Consider the following 26,468-nt stretch of genomic DNA (forward strand, 5'->3'; position numbering starts at 1 on the left):
GAGCTATTTTGGTCTAACAATGTTTATGCACCATCGAAATAGCCTTGTTCTAGCCTTGTTTTGGATGATTCTGTAAAGCCTTTGGATGTCCTTTAGATGTTATTCTGTTATGGAAGTAGTTAGAATACCATTATGATGGCATTTTTTAATACTTTTAGTACTTTATACTTAGCCTGGTCAAATATAACAGTATATACATTATCCAACATGGATATTTGCAGTATATAAGCTAATATATCTCATACAAAAGTACAATATAACAGGTTTCAGATTGACACTGATCTTATTATTAGTGGTGGATGATAAAATCGTTGACAGAATCCAAAAGGGTTACATTAATGAAGCCATATCTATGAATCAAAATATCAGGGAGACTTAGGGATGGACTCTTTGCACTTTGGCTAGCAAGCAACCACCTTTCAACCTTCAAAAACACTTTAGAAACCACATAGCAATGGCCTCGCAACCATCCGCCACTCCCAAGGCACTCTCAATTCAAAAACTGTCAAAATCTGGTGTAGAAGCCTGATTAGTCTTTATTATTATAAGTGAGCTGTTTTTATGACTCAACGTTTTGGTGATACATGATAAACAGTGCTACATTAGTGTTCTTTTGTGAGACATGATTCTATTTGGCATATAAGGTCACAATTAAAAGCATTGCAAGCAAACCTCATACATATAATCTTCTCGTCGTAACTGTCCATGTAGATATTTTTCGAGCTGATGATTTCGTTTTCCATCAGTGTGCAGTGTAGATTTGCATATGGCTGTATTATTGATGATTCTAGTGTGGCGATGATGAAAACCCTGGCATGTGGAAGACCATTTCACAGCTGTGCAGGAAGAGAATGAACGCAGCGAAGAGTGAAATGGCCTCTTTTCTGTAAGCGAGGATTTGAATGCCGAGGCTGTGGCCACGTCTCGGGATGGGTTGGCGAAGACTCGCCTGCGCTCCGGCTAATTAAAAGTAGTGACTTTTGTGCTCTCTCAGGACTTTGGGCTGCTTAATTGATGGAGAGATGTGTGGAGGAGCACTAGAGTGTGGACGGACGTGCGGTGGAAGGATGTTATCACCCCTCTGCAGAACAGCGTGCCTGACGAATACAAAGCACCTCCCTCCCGCCCATTCACCAAGCTCTTTGTACTCGGCCAATCAAAGCCGCACTCCTCCACTCACAGCCTTCTTCCTGTATTCAAAGCCCTGTTACAACCAAACAGCTCAGCCCACAGAAAGCAAAGCTTAAAGCACTTGGTGTTTAACTACAGCCAAAGCTGAACATTAGTGTCATCGCTTACCGAATTTGTCAGCGCTGAAAAGGTTCTGCTCCCCCACAGTTAATGACTCATTTGGTGATAAGTCTTTTGAGTTGTTCAGGCTTTGATATTTTTGTCACAAAGTGAGTTTGAAGTTTGCGTTTGTGTGCACAGATATTCTGCTCGATGATGGCTATGAGGGAAATCTACGCAAAGAGGGCAGGAGTGTCCGTATAGTGGTCACCATCAACAGTGACTCCAACAAAACCAAGGTATAAAGAGATTTTAACTAGTCTTTTGAATTCCGTCAGCTGTTTTGAAATGAAACTACTAGTAAACAGTACCTTACAAGCATCATTTCATATCTTCTCATCATCTTAGGCTATGCAGAAGAAGGCGTATCTGATTGGCTCCATCGGCGTCAGCGGCAAGACTAAGTGGGATGTGTTGGACGGTGTAATACGACGCTTGTTTAAGGTGCCAGTTTAGCCTCTTGCAAAATTAAATGCATGTTTCAGGTGCCATATTTCACGGTCTAACAGATTCATTTTTGCTTGCATTTAGGAGTATGTGTTCCGCGTGGACCCACTGACCAGTTTGGGCCTGAATTCGGATAGTATAGTGTGCTACAGGATGGGGGATGTGGTCCGATCTCATGCCTCTGAGGTTCCTGAACTGTTGCCATGTGGATATCTGGTGGGCGACAACAACGTCATCACAGTCAGTCTCAAAGGTGAGGAAGCTCAGAAGGTTCTTGTAGGGTCCATAAAAGAGGTCAAATGTGCTGCAAAGATTTGAAAATGTCTTTTTGTTTATGTAGGTGTGAAGGAGGGTAGCATTGATGAATTGGTGTTTGATACACTGATTCCTAAACCCATCATTCAACGCTACTTAAACCTGCTGATGGAGCACCGTAGAATTATCTTGTCTGGTCCCAGTGGAACCGGTAAATCCTACCTAGCCACTAAACTAGCTTACTACATCATATCCAAGATTGGTCAAGTAGTGACAGACACTAACCTGGCTAGCTTCAATGTGGACCAGAAATCCAGCAAGGTACGTATTTCCAGTCTGGGGAGGGGTCTAAATAAATAATTTTAAGGTGTGCTGCTAGTGGGAACAAATTAAATTTTGTTTAAATGAAGGTTTTCTATACATTTCCCCTATCTGCCATTGGTTGAACCAACATATAATCCCACCTAAAACTCACAATGTCCATCAATGTTGCTGATATGTTAGTTATATAATAGGAATTAAGTAGGTCTTCAGTAGAAGTGTAACACCTCATGTGCTTTGTTTTTGCTATAAGCAGGATCTTCGGCAGTACCTCTCAACCCTAGCCGAGCAGTGCAACACAGAGGAGTGTGAGATCGAGCTGCCCTCTGTAGTTATTCTGGATAACCTCCATCATATTGGCTCCCTTAGTGACATCTTTAATGGATTCCTCAACTGCAAATATCACAAATGGTGATTATTCCAATTATTATCCCAAATTTGAGAAGTTTTATTTTGCTTATTTAGGCAATCAGATATGAGAGACCTGCTATATTGTCCACATACACTACTGTTCATAAATCTGTGGGAATTATTTTGCTTATTTAGTGTGTGAGTTGTTTTTTTTTTTTTATATTTATTTATTTTACATTTTTTTCAAGAAGACATCTATAATGTTTTTTTTTAACTGTTCATCAAAGAATCCTGAAAAATGTAGCATGGTTCCACAAAAATATTAAGCATTACAACTGTTTGCAACATTGATAATTATATAAAAAAATTCGAGAGCACCAAATTAACATATTCATATTAGCATATAGCAAGACCTATTGGTTTTAGACAATAGCTACTACCTTATAGTAATAAAATGGAAATTGGATTTTCCTTGTCTATCAAACTGATCGAATATACATATATTACATCTAATTCTGTGCAACTGTCCCTTCCACAGCCCGTACGTCATAGGAACTATGAACCAGGGTGTTTCCTCATCTCCAAACTTGGAGTTGCATCATAACTTCAGGTACTTTGTTCAGATATCTTACATGTCAATGTAGCACATGGTTGTGAACAAGACGAACAGCATGTGATGATTGTTATTACAGCCTCTCGCCACATGGGGGCAATAAGTGATCATATTTTACATCTGTCACTTACACGCATACATACACGTACAGTACAAAAACAAACACACTGAACTTTCCAGTGATGTTCTTCAGTGTAATATCAGACCATCATCCCTTCAGGTGGGTGCTCTGTGCCAATCATACTGAGCCAGTGAAGGGCTTCCTGGGCCGATTCCTGAGAAGAAAGCTGATTGAAACTGAGATTGATAAAAACATGCGCAGTAACGACCTCATCAAAATTATCGACTGGATCCCTAAAACCTGGCAACACCTCAATTCCTTCCTAGAGGCTCACAGCTCCTCAGACGTCACTATCGGTAATACACACAACACACAAGCCACATTTGATACGGTTATTCTGCACAGAACAGAGGTGAGATATTTATTTCTGTCACTTCTAGGTCCTCGGCTGTTCTTGTCCTGTCCGATGGATGCAGACGGTTCACGTGTGTGGTTTACCGACCTGTGGAACTATTCTCTAGTGCCATATCTGCTGGAAGCAGTACGAGAAGGACTGCAGGTATAGATGCAATCACATACAATCATGTATTATGTTTTTTTTTTCTCACAGTTTATAGCTAAAACTTTTTGTTATCTGCTTGACTCATTGCTCCAGCTGTATGGAAAGAGGGCGGCATGGGAGGACCCATCCAAATGGGTGATTGACACCTACCCCTGGAGCTCTGCCTCCCTGCAACATGAAGGCCAGTCTCTGCTGCAGCTGCGGCCGGAGGATGTGGGCTATGATGGCTACAGCTCCTCTAAAGACGGAGCCACCTCCAAACAAGTATCTCAGAGCGACACAGAGGGAGACCCACTGGTAAATATAGCTTCATAAAACATAGTTCATTTAGGTAATACACACCGTTCAAAAATTTGGGGTCAGATCAAAACTATAGTAATATTGTGAACTATTATTACCATTTAAAATTCTATTTTAGTGTATTTAAATGTAATTTATTCCTGTGGTGCTAAAGCTGAATTTCAGCATCATCACTCCAGTCTTCAGTGTCAGATGATCCTTCAGAAATCATTCTAATATGCTGATTTGCATCTCAAAAACATTTATTATTATGGTCTGTATTAAAACAGAAAAAGAACATTTGTAATATTATAAAATGTCTTTACTATTAAGTTTGATACATTTAATGTGTCATTGTTAAATAAAAGCACTGATTTCTTACCCCAGCCTTTTAATGGTAGTGTATACTGTACTGTACGTTACAAGATGCTAAGGGATAAAGACTTGGTAAATAACTATCTCTTTTTCTAAAAACTAGAAACTTAGAGGGCAGAAATAGTCTGCCCTCTAAGCCCCGCCCCATTAGAAGAAGATACCTTCTGATTGGTTTAAAAACAGAGCAAAGGGCCCACAGGACTTGTGCTTATGAAACAGGCTTATGAAACGCCTGACGCCTCCGGTGGTAAGAGTCCAGGATACGGCGAATGAAAAGGTGCAAGGTGAAACATGGACAGTATTTCACAGAATATAGATACTTTGAAGTCTACAGTGCGATCTAGATCAAATTCTCACATATTTTTCTAAAATGTCCATGAATAATAAAGACCAAGTAAACATAAACAAGCAGGGGCTCTGATAACCTTTCTGTCAGTGATAAGCGTGTGTGTGTGTGTGTGTGTGTGTGAGAGAGAGAGAGAGAGAGAGAGAGTCAAAACAGATTCAGCCCTCTCCTACCTTCCTGTGGATATCACTGTAACATAAGAATCAGAATAGGAATGCTATGATATCGATGTCCTCTAGGTGGCACCACATAGATATTCAGCACAAGCAGTGGGACTTACTCATGAATCATGACACTTAGGCAGAACAAATGTCTTAAATCATACATAAAACCATTTGTGTATAACTTGTTGCATTAAGTGAAATTAAGCAGTTTACGTGAGAATGGACTTTTACACAGAAATGTGTTAGTGTGCTAGTTTTTTTATGAGTATAGCCCAGTGTCAAAATGACATTCTCAACACATTGTTTTTTTTGTTGTTGTACATGTTGTACAAATATCTTTTAGTGCGTATTTCATTGGAATAATATCATAATAATGACTTTGGCTCCCTGAGGTCAATGGTGTATTTTGCCAGTAGGCTTTTAAACAAATATTATTTTCTCATCTTGCTGTGTCCTCTCATTTCTTTTTTCTGAGAACAGACGTTCAGAGATTATAAGGTGACAGAACTGCTGTTGTTTGTTTAAATATCAGCGATTACTTTGATCTAGTTCAGTCTCATAGCGCTTGTGTTTATAGATTAAAGGATTTGAATGTTGTATTGTTTCTCTCTATTGCCTCTTTGTGTGAATGTTAAGGTACAAACATTTTGTCTGTCTGTGTTTGATCCAGTGTTTGTCTATGTGTTAAACTACAGTGTTTAAATGCCCATTAATGTGAATTTGTTTAATGTGAGGTTTTTTTTGTTTTTGTTTTGTAAACACCATTAGTTTCAAGGTTTGTGAGTGTTTTTGAACATCACTAGTGTGATTGTGTGAGTTCATGTGCTGTACAATTGAAGTTGTGTGTTGTTTGTTTAGCACAGACAAGCGTGGGGGAATGTTACATTTCAAAGTAACATATTACATTGCAATGTGACTATATCTAAATATTTTGGCTACTTGTGTTTCTGTTTATTTTCACTGTCACTGACTGACTGTGTTTTTTTCCCAGAACAAGACTTGGCTATTATTTTTTCTTAAATAGTTCCCAACATTGTTTAATTACATAATTTACACGGATCTATAACACAAATACTTTTTAAATTCTATTTGTAAGCAAATAAATAGAGAGGTACGTTACTTAATGGAAAAAGGAACTTGTATTAGGTGAAAAAAAATGCATTAAGTACTTCTCACTCTTGAAAAGTGACTTAATTACATATATTTGTTACTTGTAACCCTGACACTGACTGTTACCCCAGCATGCTCTGCTCTTCCACTTTGCAAACACATATTTTTCCTTCTCTGTCCATTAGATGAATATGCTGATGAGGCTACAGGAGGCTGCTAACTACTCCAGCACCCAGAGCTGTGACAGCGACAGCGCCAGTCACCACGACGACCTGCTGGACTCCTCATTGGAGTCTGCCCTCTAAGGCCCCGCCCCATTTGAAGAAGAAACCTTCTGATTGGTTTAAAAACAAGGCCCACAGGACTTGTGCTTATGAAACAGGCTTATGAAACGCCTGACGCCTCCGGTGGTAAAAGGATGCAGAGTCCAGGATATGGCGAATGAAAAGGTGCTGGTGGCACACACAACACTGGTGGAAAAGCATGTGTGCCCACATAATAAAAACAACAACTGGAATTTGAATTTGTTGGAGACGATCTGTTAGTTAAACATGTTTACAGAGGCAAGAGTTTCTTTTAAATTCACTGAGGTGCAAAAACCTAAAGGGCAACATTCTGAATTCTGACCTCAGCTAATAAACTGGTGCTGCCATGGTGCCAAAACCAACATGCGGTTTACACTCATCTCGCCAGCACCATTCAGGAAACACGTCTAGCCAACAAGCACAAATGTGCAACATGTCATTACCGCTACTGTGAAATCATACGCAAATTCGCAAATCACCACTCGTTCCACTGCCAAGCGTATAGTGACCTACAGCACCCCTGCACCACCGACTGCAGCTTACACACCGTTCCATGCAGTAGTCTTTCGTTGGAGCCCACGGCCGTGTGCGTAGTTCTTTCTCTTCTCCACAGGTACAAGGCAACTGCTTGTAGGAGAGTGTACCAGCTTTGTGAAAAAGACCAGAAAATGGTGCTTTCTTGCTGCCTTAAATGTGCTGAGCTCTGAAGACATTTAAATGTGGTGCCGCTGTCCTTTTTCGCAGAAATGATGGCATAGAACAGAACCGATCAAACATTTTCCTAAAGATGCCACGTCCACATATTTTATTTTTGTTACAATTAGTGTGTGTGCCATTATAAACGGTCCAAATGTATAAAAGTGAAAAAGATCTTTATGTAATCCCAGCTGAGCTGGGATCACTTGAATCGAGAGCACAAATCCGACGCGTCGCTTCGCTAGCATGCTGTTTTTACTTTGCTATATGTGTGTACGTGCACGCGGAAACGTTTTTTCACTCCCGAGTGCCAGTGCTCTTGTAGTCAAAGTTCATTCATCCTTTCTTTTGTTTGCTATGTGGGTTTTGCACAGTTGAAAAGGTGATTGTAAATATCCAAGTCTTGCACAGCCTCTTAAAGATGCACTCTGCCCGGTCGGTATTGCGTTTCTGCTCTTCTAGTCTAGCATTACGCTCTTGTGATTTACAAAGAAAAAAAGGCAAACCAGCAACCTGTCCAAACCGTATATGTCTTGTAATGACTGGTTATTATACAGAGCTCTAAACTGTACAGTGAAGGGTGAAGTGTTTTTCAGTTTTAAAAAACTTTAGTGTCAGTTTACTGTTCAAGGGCATAAAATCATTCAATTTTATCAGAGCCCAACCATATCTAACTTGCATTACACTGGTACACTTCCTGCCCTGCAGCTTTCAGATACACTGTAAGCCACACCTAAAGACCCCATGAATGTTTTCTGACAACCACAAGTTATTATAGAACCTGACTGCCGAAATTAGCCATTCTAAAGAGCATTTGATTGGACAAAAATGTGCATGCATCCTTAAATACAGGATAAGTCGTATTTTTTTTTTCTGTTATGATTCAAATATGTTTATGAAAGATTAATACTGTACATTTTAAATGTGAATATCTGCTTAAAAATATTTTTGTCAACTTTTAGGAGTACAAGAGCATATAAATGACGTCAAAACTAATAGGCAGACAAAAAGTCACAAAACTCTTTTAAATTCTTTTTAAAAATTCATGAGTATCGTTGCCCTGGATAAAAAATAAATAAAATAAAATAAAAAAAAATCTAATCAAGTGGCATATATTTTTGTTAAATTTTTAAATAATGAAACATAACAGTGTTCAAAATGAAGACAAAAAGTATACGAGGACACTTTAGATAAACTACACATGTGGTTACTTTGCTTATTTGTGACTCCACTACAAAATTAACATGAGGCAAAATTCATTGCAAAAATGGCTTAGAAAAGTGAAGTTAGTTGAAGGTGTAATATTAATTATTATAAAATGCAACTTGGTTTGGTGTTTTGCTATCTAATGCAATGATATTCAAGTTTGGCTAAAGTGTGTCTGAATACTTCGTAGGGTCACTTACGGTTTAGCAAAACTTTTACACAGATTATTACCCAATTTACTGTGAAAGACTTTTCATTGGATTATATTTTAAGAGTTTGCACATGTTGTTTGTTTGATGTACATGGTCAGGAGATACAAGGTGTTTCATACAAGGTGCTATAGGTGAATCATTGAAAAGATTTGCATCTCTGTCTTATATGATCAGGCCTTTACCACATCCAGCTTCACCTTTTGATTCAAACTACTGTACTTCTCACAAAGTATCTCATTCTCACTGACACAGTTTTACAGGCTTTAACCTTCAAGTCTTTCCAATTTACCTTTTTGTTGATTCAGGAAACTGCTTCTTTTTAATTCCTCAGCACTACAGCGATGCTGTTTATTAACCTCCAAACTCTGTGACTCTGTGCCTGATGCTTTGCTTGTCAACCATTGTTCAGTGTAGGACTACTTAACAGAAACATTTATAAGAAGTGCAGTAAAGGTTTCAAACTGCCTAATGGTCCCTTAACCTCAAACACAAATAGTGATTGTCCATGGTACATCAGAAATCTTCTTTTCATTTTCTTCACGTTACTGCAAACACATCTCTCGGTGAGCGACATTGAACTACTTTGAAAATGTTTCTTTTCAGGTGGAACATTTGGTGGTAGATGTTTTATATTTTGTACATTTGTAAGTAACATATCATGTAAATAGAAAGAGACCACAATTTAATTCATCTGGGGGATTTTGTAGTCTTTGTAAAGCCCTAATAAATGGTATTTGGTGTCACCGGAGCAATGAGTGTTGATTCATTATTTATATATTTATCAAAATGATTTTATAAATATGTTTTATCTTTTTTTATGTTTTATGTGTGTCATATTTTGTCTTGCAAAGTGCAATTCAGTTCAGTTTTACCAATAAATGATTCGCTCCTGAACCTTGTTGTGCCCTCATGTGGTTCAGGAAGTAATAGCGTCACGCCTGTGCTGTGGCCACAGCTTATTCTGAATTGATTACAGTGAGTTAGTCAAGAGTACATTTCTCTACAGCTTTAGACTTGTGATGAACTGACTTTGAAAACTAATGCAATATTTGTAGGGTTTGTTTTAGTTTGCCAAGCTTCTGAAAATGCATACTGTCTTAGTAGAATAGGTAATTACTTTGCATCCTTTACAGTATATTCTATATGGAAAGTATAGTCTGTGTAGATGTACTATATTTGTCACTGTCATGTGACCTATGGTGTTATTTGTGTTGCTTCACTGCAATTAACAAACCCTCTATTGTGGCCTTATGTCAGTCAAATCTACTGTTGATGTGCTCTTCAGAGTCTCTGTTTTTGCCGCATTTGGACATCCTGCTCTTTTCACATATTTTTTTTTTTTTTACATAGTAGGGAAGTATGCACTATGCAGGGTTGCTAATGAATCTGCAGAATTATTCTGTCATGGTTGACCTCTGTGTGATCTGTGGTCTGACAGGCTGGTCAGCAATAGACCTCATTAGACCAGCCTTTCAGCTGCACACCTTATTAAACTGGCCTTCAAAACAGAAAACTTATTCATGTCTGCAGTAATTCTCATTTTTTGACGACTGCATTTTTATATGAGTGATAATAAAGATGTTTAATAAAGCGGCTTTTTCCTAGAAACCCAAGCAGTAAACAGTGCAAAGCTCCCTTCCAATGCCATTTATTCAAATTAAGCTGCAAAAACAATTCAGTCATAAACTGTAATGATAATGTCTAAAGGTCAAGGAGGGGTGGAAAATGGCCATATAAATCTAAACTATGACATGTATATAGCCCATTTAAACCCTTTTAGCACACAGTCACTGTATATTTACAGCTTAAATGCAGCTTCTGTGCAATGTAGAAATAGCCACAAACTGGTTAACTGAACAAACATTTTGATCAATTAAGTTTGAATATGTGTTTTATGTTTTGTATCATATTAGTACATCAGCCTTTTATGACCCATTAAAGAATAATACAGTGGGAATATGGAGCTCAAACAGTTTTATTTAGAGCACCAAACGGAGCAAAATATGCAGTTTGGTGCAGCTGTTTCTTAATATGGCCAAATAGTAAGATTACATTTAGATAGCTTGTAATGTAAATCAATGAGATTCGTTATTAACAGCTTTTCACTTCCCAAGACGGAGTCATGTTGATGTTTTAATCAGCTGTTTGGACTATCATGCTGATGGCACCCATTCACTGCAGAGGATCCATTGGTGAGCAAGTGATGTAATGCTAAATTTCTCCAAATCTGTACTCCTCTCCTGACATCAGTACAAACAAGCAAGTAGATCAAATGTCTTAGCCAAGAGGAAGGTGTGCGCTTAATTTGAGGATTGTATACTGCTGAAAAAGTGATGAGTGTAGCTGTGTAGGGCTGACTGATCCTTTCTGTTCCTTTCCCAGCATCACTCTGAGCTTCAGTCTCTCTTTGGGCTTCCACTTGTCAGATAAATAAATGGCTTATCAGTGTCTAATTCCATAATAGCTAATTATTGATCTGCATGAGCTGGCAGTGTAATTGAAATGAGGCTGGAACACTGTGTATCTGAGTGCTAAGAAAAGAGACAACCTCACAGTGAATCATTCTCTCTGGTTCACAAAAGACGTCAGTAGATTTGTGCCCTCCGGCGGATGAAGAACTTGCTAGTAGATTAAAACTCTTGCTATGTTGATGACATGAGGTGATTTGATTAGTGAGAACATTTTATCTGCTTACCTCAAACAGACTAAACAGTGCGCTGAAGAGCAATTCCCATCAGCTAAACGCAAAAAACACCTGTTTTTGGTAAAGCAATTTCTTGCTATAACAAATGGTATAAATCAAAATAAGCTAAAGAAAGAAAGTTTATGCATCAAGGAATAACAAACCATCAGATACAAAAAATGTCAGTTTTTTTATTATAAATTATTCAGACTCTATCTATTGAACTTTCACTGTTTTTGGTGTTGTGATATCAAGTTTCTATCAATGTAAGCACAATAATTTAAAATACTGAAAAAATAAATAAATATGGAAAGAAAACCTTCAGTATGAAGACCGATAATGTTGACAAAAGTAAGAACACAACTATGAAACTTTATAAAAGAGTGTATTTTTAATCCATTACATAACTGAAATACAACTGACCTATTATTTCAGGACGTCAGGACATAGTAATAAAATACATATTTATATTTATGTTTTTTTTTTTTTTTTTTTGTGATACTAGTGATCATCTCTGTATATGTTTTTTTTTTTTTCATCTCTGTATATGTGTTCTTTTAAAAAGTACTTGCAGAAAGTTTTCAGTCTCGGTGAATCAGTGATCTATAGAACTTTGGGGGCAGTGTCGATCCTACAAATAATAATAATAATAATAAAAAAATTTTTTTCATGATCACGACTTTCCTGTGTGTTGAGCTAATCAAATACAAAATAAATTAAGAACATTTTAAATCCCTCATTTTCAGTGGGCTGTGAGCCATAGAGGTCAGTTGCTCATAATTATAATCTACAAAGACCCATGAGATAATCTAAAATAAAAAACAGCATGCAGAGTTGCAGTGGTTGCATGAAAATGATAAATTATAGCTTGAGCGGTTGGTGAAAATTACAGGGTGTCAGTCATTTATGTGAGTTGCTCTTAAACACCCACATTAATTATATCAGCTTCACATCAGTCAAGCTTTTATCAGGTGGGTGTCTGAGAATCCTGCGTAGTGTATTCAATGTTTCATCGGAAATAGATTTTTGTGGCTTGTTTTTGTAAATAGGCTATGTCTTAACTGTAGAAAGTTTAGTACACTGTTAAAACTTTTCAGGGAAAATAGCTGACTTCAGAAGTTCGGGATCTGTAGTCCAACCCTGAGCTGAGAGATGCTTTTCTACAGTAAAGGGTCTTTATTTCAGGCCCACCATTTCTGCTTATTTATCTAAAAAATATAATATGACTAGTTCTACGATCTTTAAGGTAAAGGTGTCATTTCTTCCAACAAATCTTTCAGACTGCAAAGTACATACACTCTAGAGTGGTGAACAGGCAAATCCAGCCGTCCATGCTTAGGTTGGAACATGTATAAGGGCTGATAAGTGAAGTGTGCTGCTGTCAGGCAGGTCTGTTCAGTGTTTGCATGGGTTCAGGTCAAAGACATTATATACAGCATGTGATCTCTGACTTTATCACCTTCTGATGTTCTCAGAGGAGCTCCAAGCTCAAGAAGAGAGATAAGATGGGTGAGAATCTGGATGGAAAGATAAGGCAGAGGCAGAAAAAGAGATCTCACATAAACGTACAAATTCACATTCATGGCACTTACAAATAACAAGACCTGTTGGTTTCTACCAATGGTTAACAGACATACACAGAGTCTGAAAATAAGTTTTTTTTTGTTTTGTTTTTTTTTCAAGAAGCTGTGGTTTATAGTTTATAATTTAGTACTGGTAAGGGCCGTTGTTGGGCATGACGTGGAGTAAAGTGCCTAAAACTGTCTTCACGAGGTTTATTTTTTATTTTTTATAAAACTTTTAGAATGCACTTGTAGCCCACATGTTAAATCAAAATTCACAATGAAATCTGACATTTCGAAATAATTTCTTTGGTTCAGTAATACTGATAGCAGCAGTGCCGATCCTAGACTTCAGGGCCCCTACTCAAAACTGAGTGAGGTTAGGTATGAGTGGTTATGAACGAATCAATGAAACGCATTTGTCTGTTTCACTCCGTCTCGGATCGCGCTCGCGGAAAGCGCTTGAGAAACAGTGTCTCTTCTGCGAATCGGTACGCTTTAAACATATTTTTAAGTCTCGAGCAAGCCTGTATGACACATACATTGCGTTCACATTGATCTTTACGTAGAAAGGGCGACAGCGCACTGTATTAAAATAAATGATTATTCATGTTTTCATAACCGCTGGCCAAAAATCAAAAACGAAACTAAAATTAAATAATTTTTGAGAGCAAATGGCCCCCTGGTGTTTCGGAACGATTCACGAATGACTCTGTTGTGTCAGTTCTTTTTAATAAATCGGTTGAACGAGTCTGAATCAGTTCGCGATTCAGTTTGAATCATTCTGCCAGCTCAGTCGGGCGTTTAATCTTTTTGAGTGGTTTCTCTATAATTAAAACGTTAACGAGCGACCTTAAAAGACAAAAGACACGAAATGCGATAGACAAAGTGGAAATTCACCTAGAATCCATCGAAACCAAACATGCAAAAGTGTCATGCGATGAAAAAGGCGTTTATGAAGTTCAACACCTGCACCTGCAGCTTGTGAACGACCTCAGGTAAACAAGTACGTTTAAACGTGTAAAATGCCAAAAAGTATCTTGACATTACTTGTGCCGTGGTAATACCATGGTACCCGAGTCCCATAAATTTTATAGTGCAGGAATATAGTAATAATTGTTAGTATAAATAGTCATCGTTACTGTTAAATAGCCTATACAGTCACAGTACAATGGTACTGTACATGAGCACCAATAGGCCTTTTTTAAAGGAAATTTTCGCTTTAAATGTGTCATGAATAAGCAAACATGATATGCTGCAGTATGTCCGGAGAAAATTCCTATTTGGGTCATATATTCCAAGACGTAGGAATGACTTACTGTGCCCCCCTAAATGTAATGCACAGGACAATTACGCAAACTTGCATCAAGGGGCGGTCACACTGCACTTTTCGTTCCATTGACTTCCATTCATACGCATGCGAATGCGTCAGACCGCAAACGCAAGCTCATGCGAAAAATTTCGCATTTGAACTCTGACCTGCGAATTCGCATCACTTGAAGACGTGGTACCATTAAAAAATCGATACGTCACTGCGTGACCTCTCTGTACAGAAATTCAAAAATTAGGGAAGCGCTAATTTTAGCCATAGCGCAGCATCCTATTTTACGTAACACATCTTTAAAAGATTATTAAAAAAAAAAAAAAGCTGCATGGTTCGCAGTGTCAATGGAAACAGGAACAGATGGTACATTTGAATGAGGACACATTTTATAATTTTTTATTGCTTAGTGTGTATTTATTTATATAGAGAGAAAGACAGACAGAGTAAAACAATAAAACGCTTTCGACGCCATCGCAAAAGACACAGTATACAAGCACAGAAATCCATGTTGTGATAACTGAGGAGAGACCTGCTCCCACCCATATTCGCAGCGGCGTCCGAAAAAATTCCGCACGTTCAAAATTTAGTGTGATTGCCTCTTTAGATGTTTAACGTTTAATATATGTCATCGATTGAGATCATGGCAGTGTTTCAGCAGAATTTAGCTCACAGGAACAGTAATCACTACAACGGTAACATTAGAAATGCATAACACATTACCTTCAGAAATGATTCAGACAATTCATTATTCAACGCATTATTACACAGAACATAATTTTAAATATAATTATATTCCTAAATGACTGTTAAAACATCCCAAAACAGCACCCAAACCTTGCAAAGACCTACCTCATTAATTATTCAAATACAACAGCCAATGGCAAGTCTCCAGCAGCAGACCTTTCAATATGTTATTTTTGTGTTAGTATTTTTATTTATTCAAATTACAATATGCAGTTTGTGTGTAAGTATATGTATATATATATATATAAATCATGCAATTCATTTAGTTAAGCATACAGTATTGTTTATGCGTAATTCCTTTGCGCAGCTGAACTGCGCATTGCATGCGATCTCAGAATAAATTTTTGGCGGTTTTGTACAGAAAAGCTACAGTATGAATATAAGAAAGTGGTTTAAAGATTCGTCGGTGACAAAGACGACTTTGACCAACACCAAAACGTGTGTGGAGACGACTCTGGAGCTAATGAGATGGTAGGATTGGAGAATTTGTCTAATGAGACACAAGTTTCACAGCGTAGACAGAGCAGCGGGTGTAATTATGAATGGGCCTACTACTAGTGATGACGTGATTGCCGTCGCTGTGGCTGTGACTGGGCCAAAGCTGCAGGCCATTGATGATCTTGGAAATGAAGGACCGAAAATGTTTGTGAAGTGTAGAGTCATAAATCAAATTGGTTTTGGTGGTGTTGTTTTAGGTTGGACTTGTAATGATATATGTTACCTTGATTGTTCATGTTACTTAAGAAAGCCACTGGATGGCACTGTGTTGTGTATGTGACGAACAATGCAGATTAACAAAAAAATATAGGCTACTAGCTAAATTAGGAAATGTTAAGAGACAATAAACATAGACGTTGAGATCATACGGTGAAGTATTTTATTTGAATAATTGAACAAAACAAGACTATTGTGGTCTATTTTAGTTATAGCCTAATATGGGTTGTTGTTTAGAGTCTGTCTCAGATCATTTAAAAAAGTGTGCCCCCCTATGAAAAATTAAATGCCCCCCATTTGGTTTGTTCTGGCGACGGCCCTGTGCAGTATGTCTTTATGTTTTTCAATATTTGCACTACTTTAACAGTTAAAGTTTAACTTGGTACCACTTATGCTTTAATTTACCTTGCATCATCTTAGTCATTTCAGATAGGCTATCTGTTGTCATATCTGTCAAAAATGTGCATTAATTGAAATAATTCACAGTGACTTTAAACATACCAAAATGGCCCAGTATGTATTATTGATTGCTCTCATTATAATCAACAAATTTGTCTTGCACTGACAGTTTGCAGGTAACTTTTAAAGGTAATATTTACCAACATTGGCCATGACATCCCATTATATCTGAATGTTAGTGCTTTGTCATATATACCAGTTAGAAATCAAATATTTTCAGTGAGTCCCTCATACTTTTGAATCCTCCTAGCTATAAGCACCCATTTCCAAACCAACCCATGAGAATCTTCACGCAATACCTTGTAGCCTTATTGACTAAAGGCTTAACGGATTCTCTGTATCCATCATGCTCTCCTGTCTGTAAGCCGGTGTCTTAGCGATCATCTCCCCTCCATGTTTGCCCAATGAGATGTGCTGAAGAGATGAGCCGAATGGCCTCCCACCCCATACTTATCTGCCAGAGCCTGCGCTCCATTTCCAGCGCACAAAAGAAATTATTAGAGCCGAGAACCTACGCAGGGTGCAGTGCTGAAAAGGAAGAAGAATTAGCAAGTCTAAGTGTGTGCAGAGAGAGTGAGAGAGGAACGACTGCAGGTCTGGCACAGGTCACCTTCATAGATTGAAAGGGATGAGAGTCACCTGGGCCCATATGCAACAGAAATCTGAGTGAGTATCAGCTCATGTCACATTTCTGCATTTATACAAATTTACATGAAAAGTCGCTTTTATTTCTCACATAGTTCCAAAAGGTTTATTAGTATATTGGACATCTGCCATGTTAATACAGTGCTTCTGGGAATGTGATGTAATATCACGTAACCTAAAGGTCACCTTAAACAGTGCTTTTGTCACTGGGTATCAAAACACAGGCAGCTTAAGGAGGATTTGGCATAGTTTGCTATCCAATCACACATCCTGAAGAAATCAGCGACCAAGAGAAAATCACAGAGGAAATCATGTCATGTAATCATCATTTGAGACAATTGCACCCAGGCCAGTGAAAAATACAGTGGCACGCCTCTGTACATGAAAAATCTCTGTGACCTGCGAAGTGCTTGAACGGGCCATTAAGTTAGTCAAGGTTTATTGCAGCAAAAACAGTCATAAATTAGTTTTACTTGACCATGTTTCCTTTTTTCACCCTATCTTCCTTTTGTTGCTTTTTAAGACTTTATGCAGGTAAATGCATTAGTCATGACTCATGCACCTTTTTAAATACAATTTTGTCTCTTCTGTGGGCACCTGGAGGTGTCAGACTGAATGACACTCAATTATAGTCAGAATCAGAGGTTTCCAACCACCGGAGGCTTATCTGAACAGCTGAACAGAAATACATCTTGTTTGGTAGCCTCAGTGTTTATTAGCATTTGTTTATAAGTGATTTTATTTATACAATTATTCATTTTACTTTTTTATATATAATTAGCATTGAAATAAGAATAAGAGGTAGGACATATGGTAATTTACAGCAGTGAGAAGTTTTCACAAAATGCTAAGCATTTGGGGAAAGAGTTATTAACCTATGAATTTTTCTGACCTTTCTACTCAGTCTTTCTCATAAATATTATATTAGCTTTTGTTTAGAAGAGTCATTTCCTTTTTTTTCTACTTAGTCTTTATGATTTTTAATGGTACTCAGTGTTTTTTGTATAAAGAATAATTTAGTTTTTAGTGACCATTTTTTGTCTGACCCTAAGGAGTAATAAGCCGTTTTTGGTGCTTTGCTTTTGTAAAATTACCCTTCGCATTTGAAATGATTCAGCAGTGCTTTTTTTCTGCTCACAGATGGTCAGGGGTTTTGTTCAGCCACTCATTTCTAAAGCTGGGATCCTTCAGACAGATATGCAGAGAGTTAGGTGCGGCACACATCCAGGAACTGCTCAAGGTTTGATTACCTTTTCTATGCTTTTCACTTATACTCTTAACTTTTCTTGGGTTATTAGGAATAATGGTATCTATCTTTATTGAAATTTCTGCCTCAACATTACTAAATAGACCCAGTAAGTGTCATTGATGTGTGAATGTGGGAGGTCACATGTTGATGTATTCTGATGTCAGAAGGTTTTGAATAATCGTACTGAACATGTCAGGCGTGTACTGCATTCTAAAATTCGAAACTATTCTTTCAGCGTCTGTCGATGCAGACCAGCTTTGACTTCTGGGGCTGCTCAAAATTCAATAGTCCATTTTATTCTGACGTAAGAAAAAAATACTTCCATTTTATAATACATGAGAAATGATACTACATCCATTTAATTGCAACTTTAAATTTGACAAAAAAAACAAAGTCATCTTAAGGGATTGTTGATCAAGAGACATTACACTGACACCTAGTGTGGGTACCAAGTAAAAGTGCAACACTTTTGTGATGAGATTCCCATGTGATGTGCAATCCTGTTTATTCTCATTAAATTGTGTTTTTGTACAGTGAGATTTTGTACAGTTTTAAAGTCGATAAATTCTAGGATTCTCAGGATATTACCTCCTTAATGTTGTGTGTAGAGGCTACACTGAGTAACACTGAGAATCAATGTGAACAGAGTAAATTGAGAAAATTAAACAGTTTATGGAAATTTGCAGCTACATAATATTATTATTATTATTATTATCTTTCCATTTAAACATGCCTAATGCCCCATCTTTTTCAAGTAACTGGACAACTGTGTCTAAAATGTGTCGATTTGTAGTTGCAAAAGGGTGTCGTTGTTTGTTCTTAGTGAATGTTCTCTAAGTCTAGTCTTAGTTGCACACATTATATTTGTCTCCTCAGTCTTTAACTGGTGTCAGATAACATGAGGCTGAAAAAAATAAAGAAATAAATAAACAAATGTAATTATACTCATTGCCACAACTGTCCAGTATATCAACAGCCCCATGAAGAATGTGTGAAGAAATGTGTCAAAGTATAAAATGGAGAAAATTACATCTCCATAAATATGCAATAAACTGCATAGCCAAAACACCAAGCATGCTGAAATCAATGGTGGATGCATAATTTTGAGAAAATGAGGCATGGAAGTGCCTAAAAATATCACAAGCACAATTGCCCAGGTACAGCTTCCTAAAAGATGCATGAAAGAACTTGTGTAAACAGTGCACTAAATCTGTTTTATACATATACAACAAACAAATGGTGCTTTGTTCTCTGTTATGTAAATGTGTGATATTGGTTGTGTGTTTTGTGTAATTAATCTGTTTTGTTGCTGCTTATTGACAGTAAGTAAAGTAGTTTTGCAGTACTTATGTTTAGATATTGGGTAGGGTTAAGGGATCTAGAATATGGTCTTGCAAATTAATGCATTAATATGTATATTTAATATGCATGCTAAGCAACTAGTTAATAGTGAATAGTGTTCCCTAATCTAAAATGTGACCGCCGATACTGATGTGTGAATTATATCTCATCGGTAAAAAGACGGGACAACATTGCTTGTAATGAACAGGACATTTGTGTATTTAATTTAAACATTTTTAATGGTTTGGGAGAGTCTAACATTGACATTGTAATTGAGTGTTTAGAGTAGTTATTATTTAAAATGATAGATTCCAGCTTTGACTTCAAAACACATGCACACAGTCATACCAAAATCTGCATAACAGGTAAAAATCTTTCTCTGTTCAATTTTTAATGATGATAGAAAGAAAGCTCTCAAAAGATTTATTTGGCATTAGATTGTTCAAACAGTGATTGTACATTTAAATGCACACACAGATGTCCAGAACACTACATTTTATATTCACTGTGAGCCCTAGACACATTTTTGCAGTCACATTGGGTGACATTGATAACATTTTTATTAACTAGGAAGACACTAGAAAAGTTTTTGAGGTCACTTTGTTTTATATTGATTGCATTTTTATTAACTAGGAAGACACGCACAAATTTTTATAATAGCAATTTGCATATACTCCAGAATGTTATGAAGAGTGATCAGATGAATTGCATAGTCCTTCTTTGCCATGAAAATTAACTTAATCCCAAAAAAACCTTTCCACTGCATTTCATTGCTGTCATTAAAAGACCTGCTGAGATCATTTCAGTAATCATCTTGTTAACTCAGATGAGAATGTTTGACGAGCACAAGGCTGGAGATCATTATGTCAGGCTGATTGGGTTAGAATGGCAGACTTGACATGTTAAAAGGAGGGTGATGCTTGAAATCATTGTTCTTTCCATTGTTAACCATGGTGACCGGCAAAAAGAAACGCGTGCAGCCATCATTGCGTTGCATAAAAATGGCTTCACAGGCAAGGATATTGTGGCTACTAAGATTGCACCTAAATCAACAATTTATAGGTTCATCAAGAACTTCAAGGAAAGAGTTCAATTCTTGTAAAGAAGGCTTCAGGGCATCCAAGAAAAGTCCAGCAAGCGCCAGGATCGTCTCCTAAAGAGGATTCAGCTGCGGGATCAGAGTGCCACCAGTGCAGAGCTTGCTCAGGAATGGCAGCAGGCAGGTGTGAGCGCATCTGCACGCACAGTGAGGCGAAGACTTTTGGAAGATGGCCTGGTGTCAAGAAGGGCAGTAAAGAAGCCACTTCTCTCCAAAAAAAACATCAGGGACAGATTGATCTTCTGCAGAAAGTATAGTGAATGGACTGCTGAGGACTGGGGCAAAGTCATATTCTCTGGTGAAGCCCCTTTCCAATTGTTTGGGCATCTGAAAAAAGGCTTGTCCGGAGAAGAAAAGGTGAGCGCTACCATCAGTCCTGTGTCATGCCAACAGTAAAGCATCCTGACACCATTCATGTGTGGGGTTGCTTCTCATCCAAGGGAGTGGGCTCACTCACAATTCTGCCCAAAAACACAGCCATGAATAAAAAATGGTACCAAAACACCCTCCAACAGCAACTTCTTCCAACAACCCAACAACAGTTTGGTGAAGAGCAATGCATTTTCCAGCACGATGGAGCACCGTGCCATAAGGCAAAAGTGATAACTAAGTGGCTCGGGGACCAGAATGTTAAAAATTTTGGGTCCATGGCCTGGAAACTCCCCAGATCTTAATCCCATTGAGAATTTGTGGTCAGTCCTCAAGAGGCGGGTGGACAAAAAAAAACCCACTAATTCTGACAAACTCCAAGAAGTTATTATGAAAGAATGGGTTGCTATCAGTCAGGATTTGGCCCAGAAGTTGATTGAGAGCATGCCCAGTCGAATTGCAGAGGTCCTGAAAAAGAAGGGCCAACACTGCAAATACTGACTCTTTGCATAAATGTCATGTAATTGTCGATAAAAGCCTTTGAAACGTATGAAGTGCTTGTAATTATATTTCAGTACATCACAGAAACAACTAAAACACAGATCTAAAAGCAGTTTAGCAGCAAACTTTTTGAAAACTAATATTTATGTAATTCTCAAAACTTTTGGCCACGACTGTACGTTAGCATCAATGTTTTTGTAGTGTAATTTTTGTGTAATTGTATTTTATTTTGGAAGTTAGTGTTATTTTTACACAATCAGTTTATACCAACACTTCTGTGAAGTACACAGTAATTACATTTGATTATCACTTATCAACACAAAGCAGTAACATTTAAGGTAAACCACTGCAACATCTGGACATCTTGGAGCTTTAATTTAAACAATCACGCCAGCTTCACATTCACATTCAAATGCAGTGAATGTGTCTATTTGAGTCAACAGATCGATGAGGTAATAGATGACTGTGACCTAAGACAGGGCTCTGCATCCCTTAAAGAGTTCAGCAGAGGCTTTTGTTTATCTTTGTAAATGATTTAGGCACATGCAGAATATCAATTCATTACGCTTAATTGTTTGAGAAAACTAGATCTTATCTAGAGCCTTATAAATGCTATCAGAACGGCTCGTGGGATAATTGTTTTCTCCAACTGATCCCTACAAATAGTGGCTGTTACGTTGAGAACTCTTCTAATAGCCCATGTAATCAAATGCTCAGAATTGGTCTTGTTCTGTAAGTATCATGTGTTTAGGTGACTCATCCATGCCTGAGGAAAAATAACTAACTGGCAGCTTAGTTATGCATGACATTATGCATGAAAAAATATGCTGACCTTGGTCCATATGTTGGTGGTGAGCAAAAAAGCGTGGAGTCAAACAAATTTGTCACGTGGGTGATATAAATTAACGGTTCTCAACTGGTGGGTGGAGTCCCAAAGATGCTCTGATAGGGTCATAAACAGGGAGCAAAAAGCAACCAGTAAAATGCAAATACCCATATAAACAACCACAGATATAACGATGTAATAAAATTGACTTATCTTTCAGAGAGGAGGTAAAATGCTTCCCATTTAAGTTATTAGTGATATCAGAGGCTATCCAATCAGACTCTATTATTGTGTTACAAATGCATCTGTCACTTGGTAAAAGCTGGTAAAAGCTAGTTAAATTAGACAGATGCCAATATAGACAGGTTATGTGACACTCCATAAACAAACCATGAACAAAAATATAACCCAGATTATGTTAAAAACAGGTTCACTTGCAAAAAGGATGAACACTCGACTATCTATGTGTGTTGTACTGTGAACCTTTGGCTGCAAACATCATGAAACCATCAAAATTCAATAACTGTTTAGAAGCCGAAATAGCCAATTGTCCTGTCCATGCTGTTATATTAATAATATAACATGTTGTTGGACCTCTGCAGTACATCATGATTATTTGATTTTGACATTTTTGTTTACTTTGTATGATGAACATATTTAGCATTGTGTTGGGTAAGATGTCTGATAGCGTCCTGAAGCCATACTATTTGAAAATCAAGAGAAGCTTTCACAGGTACTGGTTAAGTGTAACAGCATGTTTCCATAATATGAGACATGCATTAAAGTGCTTTTTGCACACAAAACCAGCAACACTTGTAGAATTGGGAAATCAAAGAATCAAAAGATTGGACTCGAGGCTGTCTTGTATTTGCTAATGCGTTTCGGCACATGGGCCTTTGTCAGGGCTAAAAGAGTACAAAAAGGCTCATTTAAATAGAGTGCTGCAGGAATGAGCCCAAAAACCTGGAAATGTGTTTGCATTTTTTTTAACCATTTTCTTGAATTTATTATTATTTTTATTTATTTTTTAAATAGGTTTTTAGTTAATTGCCTTAAAAAAGGTCTGTGGTTAACACAGGCTCAAGTTATTTTTCATGTTTTATTCTACAACATAAAATACATCAGTAATACTTCACTTCTGAATTTTTAAAAAACTTTAATATGTCTTGAAAAATGCTAGATGAGACTTCATAGGTTGTCAATAAGTGGCTAGATGAGACTTCAAAGGTTGTCAATATGATGCCGAACAGGTAAACTCATCTACTTGCTAGTTTGTTTTATAGCCTTTTCCTTTTTCCTTTTCACTCACTGTCAGTTTTGTTGCACCAGAATAACTCTACAGTGCTTCTAAGATGCTGCTGCAGCAATTTGCCAGTTAAAGAAGTTGCCAGAAAAAGTTCCATATAAATGATAATAATGAACAGAGCTCTAACCGTTGGAGCATATACAAGGCCAGTAAGCTCTGACATCTGCTGTCAAAGAGTCCTAGTCAATCACTAAGTCTGTGAAGTTGAAAATCATGATTATCTACAGTATGTTGCAGAAAGAAATGTCATCAAATTGGACAGATGCTAAAATGAAAGAGCTTCTCTATCCAATCCTTAGAAATTAGTTGTCAGATTACTGGAACGGTTATTATATTTTCAGTGCAGTTGTACAAATATCACTGACATCACAGGGTGCAAATGTAGCAACACCGAAAAAGAGTCTGAAATCTATTGCATGTGTGATAGCAGATATGGCGAATTTACAATTGTTGGGTTGCATGTAGGGCTGGACCAGAATATTAGATTATTTGAATATTCGTTCGGTGGGTTGGCATTTGATTTTCAATTTTGAGATTCGAATATTCTTTTCTTGTTTTTTTTCTCGAACCCATGGCATCCCCCATGAAACGGTTCTCATTTGCTTGAATATGAATCGCCCATGAGTGAACGTCATGATTCATTTCATCTGGAAGAGAAGACAAACATGCCGAAGACCTCAGCTGTGTGGGAGCACTTTAAATTGAGTGAGGACAAGAAAGGCAGTGTGCCAAATATGTGATTTGAAACTGGCCTACCACAAACCAGCACATCAAGTTTGAAAAATCACCTAATTTCTGTAAGTAGTATGCCTATATATTGTTGGTGTAAGAAAAAAACGAGCTGCTTTTATCTGCCATGTTAATCAGTAATTTTACACATGATAAAAACGTGCAGTTCATTTGCTTGGAAAATACTTGTGAATACAGCAGCCATAAAAAAACGTACAGTAGCCCAGTCTAATAATAATTTGTCTATATTAAAAGTATTGTTCTTAACAGACCTGTGTGTTCTGTATCACTAGTGCAGTGTCCGTTCTTGGAGCATATAAGCCCTTCCTGCATAAGGCGCGCCGCTTTCGGCTCGCGCTGTTCTGTAGTTTATTAAAAGTTTATAATTTTTTTAATAACAGACACACAGAGGTTCCTGCCTTTATTACACCGGCCATTGGAAATCATTTAAAATTTGTGTCAGTACATCATAAATAGAACACAGCAGCAGTTTACTTTCGGGAATTTATCTCACCACGCTGCGCCGCATCCAGTGTAGACAGCATAATAGGTTCTATTGTATTTTGTCACAGTGCGGCATCCGGTGTAGACACTGTGTTAGAGAGAAGAATATGTTCAGCCCCCTCCCTCCGAAGCTTCGAATATTCGGTGTTGATTACTACCGAAGCTTCGAAGCTCAAAAAATGGTATTCAGACCAGCCCTGTGAGAATAACACACTGCTGGTCCATACATGATGCATGAAGATGGTTCTGTTGCCACCTCTGTCTTGGTTTTGATTGGCTGGACTTTGTGATCAGCTGCATATTAACCATGAGGGTTACACTGTGACAGGGAGGCATAATGGGGGAAATGGTCCAGACCCCCCAAAAGGCTCATTTCCATGAAGATTCACAAAAGTGAGTTTCTTCTCTGCTCGTCTTTCCTTTCCTTGTGTTATTCAGGCAGCCCTGGCCTTGTCACCGGGCTCTGACAGGCAGGCAAACTGATGGCCGCCCACGCGCTCTCTGCAATCTAACTTAGCCCGCAGAACGAATCAGCCACATTGAAGTTACAGTACAAGGGTTTCTCCTTCTCATTGTAGATTGCCTCACTCGCTCTTTCTCATTATTTTTTCCTATTTATCTCATTCCCTTAAAGGAATAGTTCACACAAAATTAAATTGCACTTTTTTTCTGTCATTTTGGAGCTTGACAGCCCCAGTCCTTATTGTTTCCAAGTAAGAAAGAATATAATTTGCTTGATTTTTTTTGAAAAAAAAAAGGTGTGTGTATGTTGTGAGAGTATTTTTTTTTTTGTGTGTATTTTTTAATGTGGATTTTTTTTTATCTTGCTCTCTTGTCTCTCTGTCTTACCCATTCAGTGGCAAAGATGCCATGCCATCCATCAGGCACTGACAGGCAGGTGGCCAAGCCTTTGGTAAGGAATGCCAGTGATCTGTAAACCACCAAATGAGAGACGCACGTGGGCCCTGGGGGCGAAGAGGGGCCTCCCCGCATGACTCACTCTTATGCAGATGGAGAAGCGTATCATTACATTCTCTGTGGCGAATGACTGATTTGACACATTACAGAGGTGTTAGCCTGGTTATATGAATAAACCTAAAGTCTTGCTTGTGGAATTACTTGAGTAAAATCCTAGAAGTTAGCTTGACAGTTTTTATTTTTGTCTGTGTTTGAGTTGTGTGCTCTCTTTATTAGATCCTGTTTTCTCCCACGCTGGATCTCATTCAGAGTCCAGATAGTTGTATGTCAAACCTGTGCCTAAACATTACTCAAACCATACATACACATGCCATATGCAGGAGTTGGATAAAATAATGTGAACACCTGTTATTTCAAGGGTTAATATAAATTGTGCAGGACAAATCATGGAAGCCCGTTTAGCCGGAGCATTTGTAACTATAATAGCCCAGTTGTTTGGTGTTTTAAGAACAACAGTTTCCACAATTATGACTTCGTACACAAAGCATGGCGAGACTTTAGTGAAGAAGGATATAGTGGGTGAAAACTTAAAGCAGATGATAGGGACTGTTGAGCACTAAAAATAATTGTGTTCAGGAAACACAGAACTACTGCAGGAATGTGACAGCAAACCTCAATATTCACCTCGAAGATCCAGTTTCCACAAAAAACTGACCACAGAGAGCTTCACAAAGCCACCATCAGTTGGCTGCAGTTCTTAAAATTTAAATTTAGAGACACCAAGATGAGCTTCAACTTCTGCCTTGTCCAGATAAATCACCTAAATTGAGTATTATCAAACCACTTTGGGTAGTTTTGGAGAGATAAGTGAGAAGCAGATTCCCTTCTTCAAAATCTCTAGA

The 26,468-nt window shown here is 37.8% G+C and overlaps 1 protein-coding gene and 1 long non-coding RNA gene across 13 annotated transcripts in view; both read left to right on the forward strand.

The window, feature by feature from the left end:
* The window catches only part of LOC109076864 (neuron navigator 3), a 282,801-nt gene extending 273,460 nt beyond the window's left edge, over positions 1-9,341 (forward strand). For all 11 annotated transcript variants that reach the window (XM_042742261.1, XM_042742270.1, XM_042742254.1 and 8 more), the window contains 10 exons: positions 1,432-1,529; positions 1,639-1,734; positions 1,822-1,990; positions 2,078-2,313; positions 2,570-2,724; positions 3,203-3,274; positions 3,498-3,694; positions 3,779-3,897; positions 3,994-4,197; positions 6,360-9,341. In XM_042742261.1, coding sequence (XP_042598195.1) covers positions 1,432-1,529; positions 1,639-1,734; positions 1,822-1,990; positions 2,078-2,313; positions 2,570-2,724; positions 3,203-3,274; positions 3,498-3,694; positions 3,779-3,897; positions 3,994-4,197; positions 6,360-6,479 — 1,466 coding nt within the window. In that variant the 3' untranslated portion in view covers positions 6,480-9,341. The remainder of the gene's footprint in view (positions 1-1,431; positions 1,530-1,638; positions 1,735-1,821; positions 1,991-2,077; positions 2,314-2,569; positions 2,725-3,202; positions 3,275-3,497; positions 3,695-3,778; positions 3,898-3,993; positions 4,198-6,359) is intronic.
* A 4,250-nt stretch (positions 9,342-13,591) lies between these two features.
* On the forward strand, positions 13,592-25,948 carry LOC122140163. 2 transcript variants are annotated; one of them, XR_006156860.1, is made up of 4 exons: positions 13,592-13,836; positions 16,445-16,745; positions 17,865-17,964; positions 25,506-25,948. It is a non-coding gene; the product is annotated as an uncharacterized LOC122140163 (long non-coding RNA). The 2 variants fall into 2 exon arrangements; XR_006156859.1 differs by lacking the exon at positions 16,445-16,745.
* The last annotated feature ends 520 nt before the right edge of the window (positions 25,949-26,468 follow it).

The sequence above is a fragment of the Cyprinus carpio genome, chromosome A4, assembly GCF_018340385.1.
Source record: "Cyprinus carpio isolate SPL01 chromosome A4, ASM1834038v1, whole genome shotgun sequence".
Lineage (NCBI taxonomy): Eukaryota > Metazoa > Chordata > Actinopteri > Cypriniformes > Cyprinidae > Cyprinus > Cyprinus carpio.